General features: G+C 33.8%; 1 protein-coding gene across 5 annotated transcripts; it reads right to left on the bottom strand.

Annotated features, from left to right (window-relative positions):
- Positions 1 to 8,303: 8,303 nt before the first annotated feature.
- On the bottom strand, positions 8,304 to 17,030 carry LOC127794404 (uncharacterized). 5 transcript variants are annotated; one of them, XM_052325448.1, is made up of 7 exons: positions 16,804 to 17,030; positions 16,619 to 16,687; positions 16,441 to 16,512; positions 15,474 to 15,930; positions 12,547 to 12,954; positions 12,151 to 12,350; positions 8,304 to 8,795 (listed from the first exon to the last, which is right to left on the bottom strand). In XM_052325448.1, the coding sequence occupies exons 4-7, from the start codon at positions 15,898 to 15,900 to the stop codon at positions 8,550 to 8,552; spliced, it is 1,281 nt and encodes a 426-aa protein (XP_052181408.1). In that variant the 5' UTR covers positions 15,901 to 15,930; positions 16,441 to 16,512; positions 16,619 to 16,687; positions 16,804 to 17,030; the 3' UTR covers positions 8,304 to 8,549. The 5 variants fall into 5 exon arrangements, with proteins under 5 accessions (XP_052181408.1, XP_052181409.1, XP_052181410.1 ...); XM_052325449.1 differs by having other exon boundaries at positions 16,837 to 17,030; XM_052325450.1 differs by having other exon boundaries at positions 16,860 to 17,030.
- Positions 17,031 to 18,663: the final 1,633 nt, after the last annotated feature.

Raw genomic sequence — 18,663 nt, 5'->3', positions numbered from 1 at the left:
TCATGCCAATGCAACCACGCCATGTCATGATCCATACGTGCCTTACTTCTATATGCATAACATAAAGTTAACTGCACATAAAGGTCCTTGGGGCCCACATAAGCCACACATTGGCACCCAAGTCCCGCATACAAACCTGTTGCAGCCTAACATAAGCTACCATATCCTTATCCATAAAGACCTGCCTTTTCCTGACCTTGGTCAGCTTTTCATGACATTCATAATATGTGTATAGCATGAGACCATTCACCGTTAAGTTCAGAACCTGCACTCCCCGGCTAATCTATCAGGTCCGTGCCATCATCATAGCCTTGCATTGCCCGGCTAACCTACTGGGTCCGTGCCATCATCAAAATCACTCTCCTCACCATGCAATGTAACACATAAGAAATGCGATGGCATCTACAGCATAAACGTGATGTTAAAGCCCCCATAAACCAAGCATCATGCCATGCTACACATATGCTCTAAATGCACGGGCTCACCTAGAGTACCCAAATTGGCTCTTAGACCAACTGGGTCATGCAAATGCTCACACATCCTATCACACTCAAAGCATGTCCCCAAATGAATGCAACTCAGCCCCCTATAGCACACATATCATGATATGCACAAGTCAAGGCGGGAATCTGACAGTACCAGCTCTTCTAGCCCGTCTAACGCTTATCGTAACAGCCGATGACTGGCGCCCATATATCCAGCCATCAACTATCACGACCCACGGTCGACAGACAATGGCTTTGTACCCCATACCTTTAGATACTCATAGACGACATTAAACTTAGTCACTTAACCTTATCATTTCGCACACTTAATCCATGACAACATAGACTCCATTATGACATTCACGTTCTCATCTCTTCTCATACACAGGAAACCATTTCCACATTCATAATAAATTATTAACATAACCACATAACTTTGACCACATCCATTTTCTAAGAACTTAGCCCCAACGGGTTCGACATCATTTCCAAAGAAAGCAGGGCGATACAAAACCCCGTGACTGACATAAGAAACGACATCAAGGAATCATTTACTTAGCTTATTTAATCACCAATAGACTCATTATTAACATATAAGTTATGGAATGATTGCCACGCAGATTATCGATATTAATGCGTAGAACCGAGTCAAGGTGAGGAAGGGAATAAAATACGAGAAACCACAGAGACTTTCATGAGAAATAAAGAACATGAGGAGAGGGTTAGGAGTTTGCCTTAACCGTCGCTTTTACCAAATGAACAATCTTTCGACGGCCCACGGCACGGCTTCAGGCTCCCTGGTACACGCACGGTACAGTTTTTCCCTAACTTTTCCTTCCTTCCTTTGCTACTCACGGCCTCCCTCTTCTCCAAGCTTTTTCTTAGCAGATTTTCATCCCAATTTATACTCCTTAGAGTGCCTTGGCCATTAAGCTTTTCCCCAACCCCAATGGGCTATCATTTAAGCTATCAAATCCCATTTAATTACCTCACAACACCTTGACTTGTTGAACCAATTTCAACCACATTTAAGCCCCTAAGACACGGCTTTATCCCATTTTGATTGACTATTTTGCATAAAAAAAAGAAAAAGAAAAACAGAAGATAGTAAAATGGGAAAAGAGATGAAGGCAGCGCAGGCCATTAGCGCGCACCATGTGGCACGGCTGGGCCGCGCATGGTGCATAGTAGGCACCCCTAAAACGGCGCCGTTTTGGACGCCTGCTTGCTAGAAAAAAATTCCAGCCATTTCCCTCGCTCACGCTCACTCCTCCCTTGGATCGAACCCGCCACCGCCAGCCTTCTACTTGCGCGCGCGACCACCTGATCTAGCAACTCTTTCAACATATATAATGCCACTACTTATATTTAAACCACTACTCCAAGCTATCCCTAACTATAATTAAATTTCCAACATGCACTCGCCGAGTCTTGACCCCACAATACACATCACACCCTTACTCCTTTTAAGCACTTGGGCTACCACTTTCTTTATTTTAATTCAACATAATATATAATATTTTGTTAAATAAACACCCATTTTTTTCGCTTACTCTTTAATTCAATAAATCCACAAATAGCCATAAAATAGATATTCAATTCCCTTAAAATGTCTTAAATTCTCAAATATTGCATCATAAAAATAATTCGTCCTATTACTAAATTCCCAAATTTTGGGATGTTACATCATCTTCTATTTATAAGAAGTTTCCAATTTAGTTATGAATTTTGGTTGCTTTATACAGTTTGGTGAATCATAGATTTCCAATCTATTTTATGTATTTTATGTTTGAAGATTATGGGAATTTGATTGTTTGGAATTCCTTCATCATCTTGTGTTTTCCTATACTATGTAAAACAAATAAAAAGTATTTCTGGATATAGGAAATCATTAGGAATTTTACTATTTCAGGATTTATGACTTCCAATTTGGAAATGAGTGAAGCTTCAATTAATTCTTTTAGTTCGCATCAGATAATTGTGTGTAAGCACGGTGTATCTGTTTCGTGTTACACATCATAGACTAAAAGTAATCCTGGAAGGAAATTCTTGATGTGTTGATTCTGGAAGGTAATTTATTCTCTTATAAATGTATAAGTCGTTAATATGAATTATAGTAATTATTGAATAATTTGGTAGATAGGATGATGATTGTAAATAGTTTCAATGGATTGATGATGAACGCACAGCTCGTAAGAAAACATTATGTACAGTCTTATTGGATAAGGAGAGAGCTTTACAAGAACAAGTCAAAGTTTTTGAAAAAAAAAGCTTTAAGAAGAAAAGAAAAGTTACTGAAGTTTTAGAAAGAACATAACTGTATTATAGAAGAAAATATAAAATTGAAAATGAAATTTCAAGAGTATAAGACAAAAAAAAAAAAAAGGGTTTGTTTGGGGTATGATAGTGTTAGGATTGGGTTATTTTTTGCTCAGTTTATGAGTGATGAAAAATAAAGGAAGTAGATTTAGGTATTTAGCTTTGATGTAATTATGTATGGCGCCAACTAGTCGAGTAATCAATCATGATAAATTCTATTATTTTTTTAACGAAGTTCATTTCTAGCGAGCTCTAAACATATACAAAGGATAGAACTACTTTTACTTTCTTTTTCTATTAAATAAGAAATAAAAAGTAATGTAATTGTTTAAATAATTATGATGATGATAACTTTATCCAAACAAATGCATGGCAAAAATCACCTCATCATAATTGAACTTGTTATTTAAATTATTCATTTGTACACAAAAATAAAGTAATACTTACCCGATGTTACCATCATCGCTAATAACAAACGTAAAGAAATAAAGTAATGCTTACCCCTTTTCCTCTAAATACACGTCCTGCTTTATATATATGAGATATAGAAATTTAACTCCAAGGGTTACAACACTACAACAAAAGCAATTAATCATAATTTTCATCAAAAATATAACATGAGATATAATTGCTCAACCCAACATTCATTGGTGGTTGAAACCATCTTCTATGCTAGCCATCCATGTCCTTCCATATCCATCCCCCGCAAGATAAAGTGAAACATCATGCTTATTGAAAGAATAACAATATGTTGACTTGACATAACATTTTTACAATAAATAAAATGCAAGAATAAAATAGAAAATAAGAAGAAAAAAATAAAACAAGATGGCCGGGATAGCTGTTGAGTAAAATTTGGAAAGAATGCCTCAAACATCTGGTGGGTTGTCATCGGGCCGTGAATGGGGTGAGTTCATTGGCATAAAGGGCCGAGCAGTATCAAAAGAAGCCTGGAAAAGAAAAAGAAAGCACCAGGATATAACCTAAATGAACTTGCAAAAATTTAAAAAATGACAACTTAAATTATTATCCTAATCTCATCCAAGTAGTTACCATTAATTGTGAGTACGAGATTGATATCACAACGTGATACTGTGCTTCTTGTATAAAACCTTCACTGAATGATTGATCGTCTTCAACAATGTTTTGCATCGAGGCATTGCCTTGGTTTACTTTTGAGGATCCCACCTGAACATCAAACGAAAGTAACAGTCATTTATTACAATTGAGAATTCGAGTACTACATTATCAAATAAATAAAAAATAGATTAAAGCATACATTCGCTTTCTTGGAGCTCATTTCCAATAGGTCATTCTTCGCTTTCTTGGAACTCGTTTCCAATGAGTCTGTTGAGTCAACTTGCTCATATTAATTAAATTTTAATGATTAACAAAAATAGAATTTTTAATATATAAATTATAGTATTTTTGGTGATTAACAAAAAAAAGTATTTTCCGTAAATATATTAATTATAGTACTGAATTATTTTTTATTAATTTATAAAATATTTTTTTCATAGTATATGTATTACCAAAAATATTATTTCTTGTTAAAAATATTTTAAATATTTTTTAGATTAATTTATAAAATATTTTCATAGCATATGCATTATTAAAAATATTATTTTCTATTAAAACTATTTTTTTAAATATATTTTTAAAATTAATTTATTAAATATTTTTTTATATCATATGTATTACCAAAAATATTATTTTCTATTAAAAATATTTTTTAAATATATTTTAAATTAATTTATATAATATTTTTATAACGTAACTCAAAACATATCTTAACAACTAGTTACACTTCCATGTTTTGATGCCACAACCTCAAGTTAGCCAAATCCTTCCCTTGTCAACTGGTCTACAAACTCTCTTAGGTATTTAAGTGCATATATTAATTTTAAGTTATACTAAGTTTTCCTACTATAACGGTCAATTTTTTGACCGTTGGAAAAATGCCTAAAATGGCTATAAATACCCCCAAACTCATTTTTTTAGTATTAAAATGCTTCCATTGCATATCTAAAGCACCCGAAAGCTCTCAAATGCTCTCAAGCAAAGCTTCCAAGCAATCCGAGACTCTCAAAATATTATTACACATCCACCGAAGAGCCATAAAGTAAGAGAAAAAAAGTTCTTCAAGTCTTTTATGACAAATCTGAACTTCTCCATTTGAGATTATAAATTTATTTATTTATTTAAATATTATTTCTTTATATAATTTGTTCTTAATTGCTTATTTGTGTCCAAGTGTGAACAAATTATTTGTAACATTTAAATTACCATTGTGGATTGTATAGGTTTCCTAGATCCATTAAAATCTAGGTAAATCTAATTTCCAAGGTAAGTTAGGAAGAAAACCTTGGTGTAGTGGTTACCTAGAACCCATTGTAATCTAGGTGTGTATTTAGTTTCCAATGTGAGCTAGTGTGAAAATTTTGATGATTTTGATTTAGTGGAATTTCAAGGGTGGTTAAATCTTGGGAGAATGGATTAGGTGTGTATGGAAATACCGAACCACTATAAATTGTGTTGTGCCTCATATTATTTATTCTTTTTATATTTTGTGGCTTGCATTAATTATTAATCTCAAATACAATTTATTATATTTATCAAATATATATTCTTAAATAATTATTAATCAAGAATATTCATTAAAAAGGAGAAAAATTTTAAACACTCAATTCACCCCCTCTTTTGAATGACCATACCTTAAGGGACCAACAATTGGTATCAAAGCAGGTCCTAAAATATTTGTGTTTCAAATCTCAAATCTTAGGATAAGATCTTATAATGGTCTCTTATTTTAGCCAATCCCTAGGTGATGTCTCAATCCCCTCTAGTTCTCCAATACTCATTAGAAAGAGATTATGCTTTTTAGAAGATTAGTATGGAATCCTATATCATTTCCATAACCTATCTTTTATGGAGACTTGTTAGGGATGGATTTGATATATTCTCTCAATATGAGGAAGAATGGTCAAAGGAAGACCTAGGAAAAATAGAAATGGACCATAAGGCAAGATATTTAATTCTTAGTTCTTTAATGCCTAGTGAGTGTGAAAAATTGTCTTCATGCTCTACATCTTATGAATTATGGAAAGAATTAGAGAGAATTCATGAAAGAACTAATAATTCTAAGACGAGTTTTCTTATATCTAAATATCAAAGATGTAAATTATGGATTAGTGAGAAAATTAGTAATTTGAATGGATGGTTCGAAAAAATCTCAAATATTTTTAGAATGTTAAGGAAAATGAATGAATACATGAATGGCAAGAAAAATAAGAAAATCTCGGGCCTAAAAGTAAATGAAGAGAAATGCTTTATGTCTATAAAAGAAGATGAAGATAACTTGGAGTTAGAAGAATTACAAAAAGCATACGAAAAACTATATATAAAATTTTTATCCACTTAGAAAGAATTAAAAAAATTCTAAGAAATCCCACAAAAAAGAAATCGAGAAATTAAAGAGTGAAATAAAGAACTTAAAAAAAAATCACAAGAACTCAAAAAAGAAAATGAAGATAAATTAAAAAAACAATTAACTAATCTTCAAGAAAAAAACAAAATATTAAAAACTCAAAATAATAAACTATTAGTGGAAAAGAATGCAATAAAGAAAAATTTAGCCATATTAATTTAAAAAAAAATTCAAAACTCAAACAAAGGTACAAAACACCTAAGAAAGAATGAAAACAACTTAGATGAAGTCTCTAACCTAAGAAAAATAACATAGTACAAATGTGAATACCCAAAGATGTAATACAAATAATGAATGAGTTAGATCATAAAATTTTAAATGTTGCTCTTCATCCACATACATCAAGAATAATTAAATCATTTGATCCCAATAAAGAAAGATTCAAGGGACTCATCTATAGATGGGTACCCAAACCTAAAACATGATCTCATTAAATATATAGACGTGCGTGAGGACCACAATGTGAAGCAAAATGGTATATGGACAGTGGATGCTTCGGTATCTTAAGGGAACTGTTGGTCTGAGTTTGTTGTTTGTTTATTGTCCTAGTGATTTATTCTTAACTGTTTACACGGATGCAAATCATGCTGGCTGTAAGGTCGCTAGGAGGTCTATCAATGGATTGTGTGTCTTTCTTGTCAATAATTTATTGGTTTGGGGCTCACAAAAATAGTCTGTGGTGGCCAGATCTGTTGGTGAAGTCGAGTATAAAGTTGTAGCCTAAGGTGCAATTGAGGTTTTGTGGCTCAAGTCTTTATTTTTCGAGTTAAGTTATCCATGTGCTCATACTTCAGTTATATGGTGTGATAACCTAGTAGCTAAAAGCATAGTAGAAAATTCAATATTTCATTCTCGCACTAAGCACATTGAAATTGATGTGCATTTTGTTTGGGAGAAGGTAGAAAATAGTGAGGTTGAAATCAGGTATGTCCCTACTCTTCATTAGGTGGTTGATATTTTCACTAAAGAATTGCCAATGTACATGTTTTTATTCTTATGTGACAAGCTTGGTCTTAGATATCACTTACACATCATAATCCTGTTGCCATTCCGGACAGCCTAAAGCTCAAGTCTTCTTTCTCTACCATGGAGTCTAATTTGAGGGGAAATTTAGAAGAAAATAATGTTAATTAATTATTGTGTATTCCTTATGCTATGTTATGATTGTATTGTATTACTTCTGTAACTGTTACGTTTTCTATTGTATTGTTACAGGCGAGATTTGGATTAGTTAGGTAGTTAGCTGGTTAGTGCAACTTACAACAGTTATTTGTTATCAATGATAGCTAAGCATAAATACTTAACTATACCTTCATTTTTGTATTAATTTTTATTTTATTCAATAAAGTCTTTCAGTGAGATCTTCCATTTCTTGTATTTCCTTTCTTTGGATTATTTTACCTTAGATTATTCTATTTTGCCCGAATTAGTTGATGTACAAAATGACTAAAAATATCAAATGTCAAAAATATCCTCACCTTGAAAACATCGCGCATCATAGATGAAATCCGCCCAAAGTTAACTAGATGGACTTCAACACAACAGATTTCATCCGTGATGAAGTCCGTCTGACAATTTTTCGATCAATTCATGCGTCAACCTTTGTCAGGCATTGTAGCACGACTCTTTTACCTTTATCCTTATAAACGATGCTTTCTCTTTTCTTTCTATACGTTTATCAAAGACTCGAGACCATAACCAATGCTCTTGATCATCGTTAACCAATCAACAATAGTCAGCAGAATGAGTGAATGGAGTTCGAAAGGGAAAACGAACTCGTAAATATGGTACCAAATAGATATATAATCACAAATAAATAAAGATAATTAAGGAACTAAAAATCCATGTAATTAACTGCACGTGCTCAGTAAGATTATATAATCTGTGTTGGCGTTTGGTGGTGTTGGTTATCTTCTGTTTCAATTTCATTCCTGCCACAGGTTATGGAATCATAGCAGCAGCAATGCAAAGCGCAAGACTACTATCACATTCACATGCAAAGGCAATGTTCAAAACAGAAAAAGACACCATGTTGCCTTGTATACATACATCGATTCATAATATTGGCAAATGCTCTGATTTTCTTGCCAAGAGAAAATGCATAAAATATGAGCTATTGGCACTCTTCCCCTTTTCTAAATAGAGAAGATATGGAAGGGGAATTTCCTTCCTTGCAGCAACTTCCTTCCATGCCCAACCTCAGCCATACCATGCTTCTCTCTCTCTCTGGTCTGGTGCTATGATTATATATATATATATTAGCAAGGAAATAGGATGGGAGAAGGATCTCTCAGCAGCTTTCCATCTGATACGTCTACTTTCTTCATCTTCTCCTCACACCAAAACAACTGCTCCTTAGTGACTCTCTCCATTCTTAGAACCCTTGCTAAGATTTTGACATCAATCAGGCCAAACAGCAGCTCCACCTCCTCTTGTGACGCAGGCCAAGATTTCTTCTTCCAACCTTTCATCTTTTTCCGCACTTCTTTCAGTTTCGTTTCTTTCTGCAAATGTAAGAGGATATGATCAATAATTTTCAATTACAGCAAACTGAAATAGAAGAAAAAGATAGCAATTGTTCTGTGTGAATGAGCTGAAAAATAATCCTGTCCTATTTCTAAAGTTCACATTATTATGAGTACCAACAGTCTCCGCTGACAAAAACCACCATCAGGAGAGTCATAGCAAATTTATTAGGTTAAACATAAATATCATGAGTACTGGCAGCAAGTTGTTCCATATAATGTTTGTTGATTGTCATTATAAGCCAAAATAAATTTCATTATTCAATTCCAACTTTTAATAGTCAATTTTATCTCCACAGAAAGGGAACCGCTCAAAGCAGGGACCTTCCCCCTACTCTCCCAAAGTGGGGAGCTTCAAGCATTTGGAGATACCCTTAAAAAGGGAACCACTCAACAGACCTATGATCATATGATCTATAAGATACATCATGGGCAATGTTATTTATCTCATCAGTCACAACTGTCACCAGCTCATTTAATATCACATTTACAACTTTATGGATTTAAGGAAAGAAATTCTAATAGTAAGAAATATACCCTGTAACTAATTATGTGTGTAAATGAATTAAATCTCCTGAATTCCACCACATATCAAAGTGGGAAAAAAAAGAAAAGAAGAAATCATTGATATTAAGAAGCCCGTCAAGCATGGCTTGGAATTCAATTCACAGAAATGTTATTTCTGAAAATTGATTATCAAGGACTTAGATAAATATTCCTATTCCTCTGGATATTCGACGAGAAACAAAAAGCCATATGCATGGCTTTGTCTTTTAACAGTTTTGGAACTGCAAGCATTATCATCTTTTTTTTACTTAAGCGCGTACTAATTAACAATGTTAAACAAAGCAAATATCATATTATTGATCTACTCCATGTAAATGTGGATTCCTTAAGTTGGGTGGGATAGCTTGACAAGGGTAGACTAAAATGTTACCTTCCAGAAAATAAGATAGTTTATAACGGATCACTATTGAGAAGCTGGTATTTGCTGAAACCATCAAAGAACTATTTTTGGGCAAGTAAACATACAAGCAAGAAAAAACCAAAAACATTAGTACTGGTAGGTGGCAGTGTAGAACCAAGATCTAGAGAAAAAATACTAATCAAGTACAAAGGAGAAAAGAGGTACCATGAATTTGATGACCTATTAATGTATGAATACTCCTTAACCCTGTTCTTATCATTTCCACAAGGAATTAGTTATAGAACTGGTCATCGAGGCAGTATCAATATCTAAGCTGTAGGCTTAGGAGTGGCATCCAAATTACACCCATCAATGACAATGACAGTTAATTTTATTGATGTTGTCCAACAAAGATTAATAAGAAAACCTATTTCCAACTTCATTCTTACAGGCCTATATAATCCTACCAACAAGAAAAAGGATCTTGGTGAAGTATGGTAGCTGAAAGTAGGGGCCATCACTGCCTAATAGGGGGTAGAAATGAGGATCAATCTAAAGGCTTCTTTGAAGGTGGGTTGATGAAGGGTGCACTACAAGACAATCGGGACTAAAGACCTTGGCGGGTTTGCATTATAGGAAGCCAAGAGAGGCAAGGCTTTTCACAAAAGGGAAGAGTTAGGGACCCACATGTTTCAACAAGGCCAATCAAAAACCTAATTCAGTTCTACACGAGATAGCCGAGGGGAAGGGGTGACCACCCACCATTTACAGAACACCATATAGAGTGTTAATGTATCTCCATGAATCTTCCAATTCCTGTGATAGGTCTCAAGGACACAAATATCTGTTAGACCAGAGAATACAAAACACCCCCTAAACTACTTGAGCCTACTGATTCTAGAATATGGCTCCCAAAAAATTATCACAGGTTTCTGTGATAATTTGCATGCGTGTGACCAAATTATTGGTATAACTTGGTTTGCATGCGTGTGACCAAATTATTGCAATAAAATTAGGTCTCTTCAAGATAACAGTTAACATTAGGTGTCCTTATTTCAAGCATTACTTTAAAACACCAAAACAGTGACTCCAAATAGCTTTCTGATAATAGCATGGTAAAATGAGAAGTACGGCCCATCCATTTTGTGTTAAGTTTATATTATAAATTCACACATTTCAGCAACTCTATCCACAAAACACTTTTAAGATATCAAATTTCTGCCTGAACCAACTAAACATTGAAAGAAAGGTGTAAATGTAGCAACATATGTACAAAATATAGCATATCCATGCAGAGACACTCTTGGATAAAGGTACAAGACACTTCCAGGACATATAACCATATATATCGTTGTAATGTTGGATAGGTGTGAATCAACTGTGGGTTTATTGGGCAGAGACTAATGAAAGGATGTCTAAATCTGCTTAAGAGGTATCAAGGTAACACGTGCAGTTGTTAACATTTAGCAACTCAACAAACATTACGAGACGTGTCAAGACTTAATAGATCAGAAATTAGGTCTTCAAGTGATATCTGGTTTATGCAAAATGAAAAAGATGCAACCTAGAAGCTAAGGGCCCTTTTGACAGAGCTTTCAGTTTTATGTTTTCAGTTTTCACTTTTAATTTTTGTGTTCAGTTCTTGTTTTATTTAAAAAAGATGAAAACTTAACATGTTTGAAATTTTCATTTTTAGTTTTGTATTTTACTTCTTATTTTTAATCTTTCTCCTACCCCCAACATTGCCGGTGACAGGAGGAGACACCGGAGGTCACCACTGACTCCCTCCAGCCTTCTTTCCAGTTGCTGGCAACCAGACTGGAGAGAAGCCTTCATGCCACTGTAACTTTACAAGCATGTCTTCCTTAGGCTCACTCTCGTCATCACAAAAGCAAGCCGGGTGAATCAAAGATTCATTATTTGGTTTAAAACTTTTCTTGATTGAGGACCCAGTGAAGAAGACGCAATACGAAGCTTCAGTTTTTTCTTGCCTCACTGACACTGCTCACAGTTGCCATCAATGCCATAGCCAATGCAGCCACTGGTCTCAGAATCTGTTCATTGTCGCATCATGAAAGGCGCTGGGAGTTGCAATTCCCAAGCCTGAGAGTCTTTCCAGTTTTCACATTTGTTGGCAATTTGCATGAGAGTCGCCAATGACTGAGGAGACACCGGAGTATTTTTCTGACTTCCTTCCAGTGACATCAAGTTGCCAGTGGTGAAGAGTGGGAGAGGAGAGAAATGAAAACAAAGACAAAAATGTCAAAGCACCTTTTTTTCTTTCAAAATTTTTGAAAATGAAAATGAGTATCCAAATGCTATTTTTCTGTTTTCATTTTCAAAATAATGAAAACAAAAACTCTACCAAACAGGCCCAAGAAATGGGGGTTTTAACTTCCAAAGTAAAAGTGTGATCAGTGAAGTCACCTTCTCAAGAGAATATTGAATCTGGTGGACAGGAGTAGCCAAGTTTTGACCTCCAAATGGATAGCGAACCCCATTTGATTTTTTCTTGTCCATCTTCAAGAAAAGGTGGAAAGTGATGATAGAGCTTTCAACTACTTTAATGAGATCTGAGGCAAGAACCACCAAATCTGATTCTTCTTTTGTCTCTCCTTGATCTAAACCTGAAAAGGATTTGCTAATTTTAAGGAAAAATAGGAACCTCATAAGCACTTCAATATAAACTATATACAAAAAAACTTATTAGTGCTGAGTTTTATTAAATAGAATACAAGCTTGATCTGAATTCTGACTAAAAGGTAAACTCAAATCTTTCAAATATGTTGATTCCAGTTCTTCTATATGCATTGAGGAATTTACCCCGTATATTTGGAACATGAAGGAGTTTCGGCAATGAATTCCTTGACCGAGCATAAATTTCTTCTCTGAGGCCCTTCTCAAAAGGTTCATTTTCAATATACCTTTGCAGTAAAACCTGGAACTGCTGAAACTGCTGAGCACTGTGGTTGTAACAGGCAGAGTTTTCAGGTTGGGAAGAGACTTTCTGACTCAGTCGTGTATATTGGCTATGGAGTGCCTCCCAAGTCAGGCAAACTTGAGCAACATATGCGGTTTCTAGATCCTGATGTGGGTCGTTCTCTGGCTCTTGTAGGTGCTCAGTATCATCATCAGGTTCTTCCATCTTTTTCAGTGAAAGACAGCGAAATGGAGCCACAAGCTTCTTAGATGCAGATCTGGGTGATGGGGTTGTAGGAATATGAGAGGAGCCTGATATGGAAAGAATCATAACCTTTATAATGATTTAAGGGGCTGGTATCATCATGTATCCAAGATAGGCATTCGCACAAAATAAAATATCATAAATTATCACACAGACAGATGGTTACAATAAATAAAAACTAGCTACCTCAAGGAATATCCAACATTTAGGGTTTAAATGGATAGTCAATAGCACTACCACTAGTTCAATTAATAAAGGGGTTTCCCCAATGCACGATACTCCCTGTTTGTGAGGGTCGGGTGGATTGCTTTTGTACACAGCCTTGCCCTTGGTTTGAAAATGTTGAGAGTAAAATTAATAATATAAAAGATATAGTTAACTCTCCATCTATTAGTTTAAGTTTTTAAATAAGATGGTTGTTAACAATTCAACATGGTATCAAAATAAACGATGGGCCTAAGTTCAAATCTCACCGTTGACCCAATATTTAAATTGTTGCATGTGTTAGACCAATTATGCAATAAAGCATGGCTACACGTGTGGGGACGTGTTGAGAGTAAAAAAGATAATATAAAAGATAAAGTTAACCCTCTATCTAAAAGTTTAAGCTTTTAGATGAGAAGGTGGTTAACAATTCAACAGCAAATAGACTATTTTCACAACTTGAACCTGTAACTTTCTAGTCACAGAGGAGCAACCTTAGCTGTTGCTACCAAGTTTTACCCTCAAATAATCCGTCTCAATTCATAATCAAAAGTTTCAATGAACTTTTTTAACTTAGTAACATGTAATTCTTTCTTCCTTATTTTTTTATTTTTTACAAGTGTTCCAATGTTATGCAAAACAAACCACTCCACACAAGAGGCAAGAAACTTTAAGACAAGAACATAAATGCCAGATCATTCAATTTCCCAGCAGTGAAACTACAAGTTTTACCTACAACACTACACTTCAATAGTTGCAACTAAGGTGCATCTTCCCACGTGTCTATTCTGATTACCATGCAGGCCCTTGTGTATCCACCTGCTAACTAGCAGAATATAATTTAACATGAAAGTAGCCAAATTCTGCAACTTTCACCTAAAAGTCACATGACTTTCCCGAAAGCACATCATTAATACAGTGGATAACCTAAAGATACTATTCTTTTTTTCCTTTTTTGGCTCTAAAATAAGTGTAGACCATTGGAACGGCTCCTATTGAAGAAAAGATGTGTAAACATGGTTAAGATGGTTTGATGCTCATGTGTGGCGAGTGGATGAAGTGAACAAGTCTTTAAAAAAGAGGTAGAGGAAGGTTAAAAAAACATGAGACTCTTAGGTATTATAGGAGTTATAAGGGCCTCGTAGAAGATAAGCCCATAAATAAAAATGATTGGTGCTCTAAAATTCAATTAGCCGACCTCAACATGGTGGGATTAAGGACGGTTATGTTTTTGTTATTGTATGTTGTCGGCTCTAAAAAGAAATATATGGCTGGGTTAGAACGCTCAATGGGCAATAGAACAAAGTAGTCTTGCACAGCTAAATTCCAAAGTAGATCCACAAAAGAAAGCATGAAATCTTTGCTGGATTAACGACGAATGCAAAATTTAATACTTTACAGATTGTAAATTAAGAAAAAGGTAACTTAAACTGAGATCCCTTGTAGTTCGGATTTACTGCAGCAAGCATTCACATTTAGAAGAAACCACATGACCGCAAATCCTTAGAAATTGACTTTGGGTAATTGATGGAAAATGCAAATTTACTTAAACAGGCTTAGCCTCTGGAAAATTCTGTCATGCACTTCCTCAAGCATAGAAAGAACACAACCCACACCAATACCAACAATTCCAACCAAAATTGCTAGCCATCATCCTCTTCCTATGCCTAATAATCTTGCTCTCCCACATCACTGTTAATTTGGGGCACTGATATGGGGTGCATCAATCAGAGTAACACCATCAAAACTTGTCTCCTGATCAGTGCCAAACAAATTACTGTTTGGAGTAGGGGTGCGAATATGCCTAATGCTCTTGCTCTCCCACATCACTGGCAACTTGTGGCACTGATATAGGGTGTATCAATCTTTTATTACAACTAAAGCACAAAGAAAGCAGGTCAGTTGAAAAAATGCTCTGTGCCACAAATGATGTCTTAGCTAGGTAAATTAAAGGGTTAACTGATGACAAATTACTTTATAGCAGAAACTCTTCCAATAATGGAAACACCTGCTATTATTGGCACTCAATAGAAGCAGCATAGAGACCTGCACTTGGAGCACACTTAATTAGCTGAGTTAGTAATCACGGAACGAGTTTTTCCAATTAAATTTAATTCCGGGCCATGCAAGATTGCCTTCTGTGAATGTATCTCCCTTGACTTCTAATTTAATGTAATCTAACCCGCAACAGGCATCTGGTTCTCAAGATACAAACCTCAAAAATACATGCTAGGAACAAGTATTGAGTAAACAATCAATATAGAGACTTTCAGAAGAAATGGCATAAAAAATAGTTGACCTCAGAACTTCCAACATGCAGTGGGCAAGTAATTTTTAAACAGTATAAGAACAACTATATTACCAACTTCTTTGAGCAGCTGAGCACTCAACCGATCAAAAGAGAGCATCTGCTCACAGTATTTGTCATAAAAAGCATCTAAACCAAACCACGATTGTTGAGTTTCTGCTTCAACATCCCGCCACTCAGCAGAGCTTGTCTCGCCCTCTTCTTCTTCCTCATCTTCTAGGCCTGGTTCTTCAGGTATCAACACCATAAAACTATTTCTTCTCAGTTCTTTTAATCTCCTCTTGACCTCATTAGTGATAAAATCATCATCATCATCATCATCCTCAGCTTCAGAAGCAGGATCGGCATTGGTTGATTTACCCAAGTTATCACCTTTATCATCCTTTGGTTCTTCTGGCTGAGGAACAGGCTTATCTTCTGCATCCTTCTCTGGGTTCGGTTTGTGTGCTTTCCTGAACTTTTTAACTTTGAAAAAATCCATCACCGACTTCTTCCTTGCCCAAATTATTTCCTGTAACAATACATTGAAAAGTCGGATTCTTTCTACTCGATCGCAGATGCAAAGCCAGTAACAGCCACTGGAACGAATAGAAAGTAACTTTACATGGCAGCAGCGCCAATAAAATGAAAATTCTTTTCTAGTCCAAAAATAACTCATTTTCCAGAGCAGACGGACCAGAAAAAGAAAAAATTTCAAGTTTACGACTACCACCCATCCTAAAAATGCTTAAAAAGCTGTCTCAATTCTGCCCGGAACCCTTTTTAGACACGAACAAAGGTTACAAAAAATATCCTGAAGATTTCAACTTAACCCTTCAAATGGAAACCCCACTCGCAATCAAGGTACTGATCAAAGGGCGGCAGAAAGCCGATGGAAACGCAGAAATCAACAAAGCTTAAGATTTGAAAAACAAATAAATAAAAATAGAAAGCTATAGCTGTCAAAAGACATTACAAGGAGAAAACCATAGAGAAGCAAGGTACATTTGCATCAAAAGAGCATTGGAGAAAGAAAACGGACCTTTTGAGGCACCGAAACAGCAATGCGGTAAGAAAAGCAAACCCTAAAGATGGATCACATCATTTTTGGGACCTGTCGCACATCACAGTGAGAGGAAGACATTAAAGCAGCAAATTCGGAAAAAGGATGAGAACATTTAGGAAGAAGAATGCAGCAAAGTTAAAGCTCGGAACCCTACTTAGGGATCTCGGAAGAGAGAACGGAGGGAGAGGGAGGACAACAACAGTTAAAATAATGGGTTGGGAACCTGCCATAAATGTGAGAAAAATTAAATTGAGATTTGAGTTACAGTAATCGATGAAAAACAAGTAAAGATGAATGCTGCTGCGAATTTATTTATTTTAATATGGGTGGTCGCTTAACCCTGTCCGGGGAGAGAAAGAGAGAGAGAGAGACGTAAATGTGGGTAGTCGCTTAACCCTGTTCGGAGAGAGACAGAGAGAGAGAGAGACGTTGGTTTGTACGTATTCTACTCGATGAAGCACGAAACCCAATGGCTATGGCAGACTCGCGAGAGAATATTGTCAGAAGCGAACCGAAGCAAAGCAAAGCACAATACTCCCTCCCCTCTCTCAGCTCAGCTCAGCTCAGCTCAGCTCTCCACAGAGAAGAAAAGCCGCGAGAAAAGGCGGTGCGTTTGATTTGTATTTGGAAAATTCTATTCGGAACCACTCTTTCTCTTCACAATTATTTTTTAATACCCGTGTAGGAGAATTTAATTTAAAAATAAAAAAATAAACTTATTATTTTAAATAATTTTAACAGAATTAATCATTATAATTTTTTTAATCTTTAATTATTTATTAAAATTTAAGTTCAATTAATTATTCACTATTCAATATGCTAATGAAAAATACTTTTAATTCAATATACTATCATTCAACATGTTCAAGAATAATTAACACATTAAGTAGGTCATTTGATAAAATATTTATAATTTTTTTTATTTATTATATTATATTTATTTATAAATAAATATTATAAAATCTATAATATATCCATGTTCGTTATTTTTTATTTATTATATTATAGTTATAAATATAAATTAAAATTCTTAAATATGAGTAAGAATCAATTTTTTTAATAATAACAAAATTTTAAAAATATAAATTTTGATTTCTTCTATAGTCTTAAAAATGTGATACCTTAAATATTAATTAGTATTGAAAAACCCTAACATTTGACAACCTTAAATAATTTTTTATGAATTTGTTAAGATATCACATTTTCAAGACTATAATATAATTATTAAAGTAATTAATAATTAATTAATCACTACATTTAATTTAATGAAAGTTTTTGAGGGGAAAAATTCACCATTGATTGACACTTGCCAAAATACTTTGTCTGACTGTCATATTTTAATATTATATAAATATATATAGAATAAACATATAAATATAATATTTTAAATAATTGGACAATTTTCTATAACTTAATTAATAGTTTAAGTTGTCTATTAATATTTCTCATAAAACCCATGCAAATTTAATACAAATCTTAGAGGCAAAAAATAGTTTGGCTGATTTTTGGAGGGAACAAAAATTTACAAATTATTCTACTTTAATATAATATATTATACAAAGATAAAATCTTATTTAATGAATAATTTTCTGCGACTTAATTAATATTTTAAGTGTCTATTCATATTTCTCATAAATAGTATTTATTTTTGATTGATTGACGGATTAATTGATAAGAAGATCTAACATAAAATATTTTTTTTGGTAAAAAATAGTTTGATAGATTTTTAGAGAGAATAAATATTTGCATACTATTCTACTATATATTATATATAATATACAATATTTATATTATATTATATAAAGATATAATTTTATATAAATAAATAATTTTCTGTGACTTAATTAATAGTTTAAGTATCTATTCATATTACTCATAAATAGTATTTATTTTTTATTGATTGACAGATTAATTAAATATTTAATATTCACATAATAATGTAATGGAAAACCTATGATTACCATTGAAAAATTCGTATATTTAAAATTTATTATTAATTTTACAATAATTAGTACATATTATTTTTAAATAATTGAAAGATTTAAATTATTAATGCAAATTATAAAATATAAATTATTAATGCAATAAATACTAAATGCAAATCATTTATGCAAGTTTTTAGAGAAAAATTATTACTACTTATTATTTCAAAACAATTGAAAGATTTAAATTATTAATATAAATTACAAAATACAAATT

The sequence above is a fragment of the Diospyros lotus genome, chromosome 2, assembly GCF_014633365.1.
Source record: "Diospyros lotus cultivar Yz01 chromosome 2, ASM1463336v1, whole genome shotgun sequence".
Classification (NCBI taxonomy): Eukaryota; Viridiplantae; Streptophyta; class Magnoliopsida; order Ericales; family Ebenaceae; genus Diospyros; species Diospyros lotus.
The sequence above is the reverse complement of the archived record's forward strand: the minus strand, read 5'-3'. Positions and strand labels throughout refer to the sequence as shown.

Excerpts from the sequence above, each read along its gene's own strand:
- LOC127794404 (XM_052325448.1), bottom strand. The coding sequence starts at position 15,900 with ATGGATTTTTTCAAAGTTAAAAAGTTCAGGAAAGCACACAAACCGAAC. Across the intron at positions 12,955-15,473 it reads TCAGCTGCTCAAAGAAGTTG|GCTCCTCTCATATTCCTACA; the intron begins GTAATATAGTTG and ends TTTCCATATCAG. Across the intron at positions 8,796-12,150 it reads TTCAATATTCTCTTGAGAAG|AAAGAAACGAAACTGAAAGA; the intron begins GTGACTTCACTG and ends TTACATTTGCAG.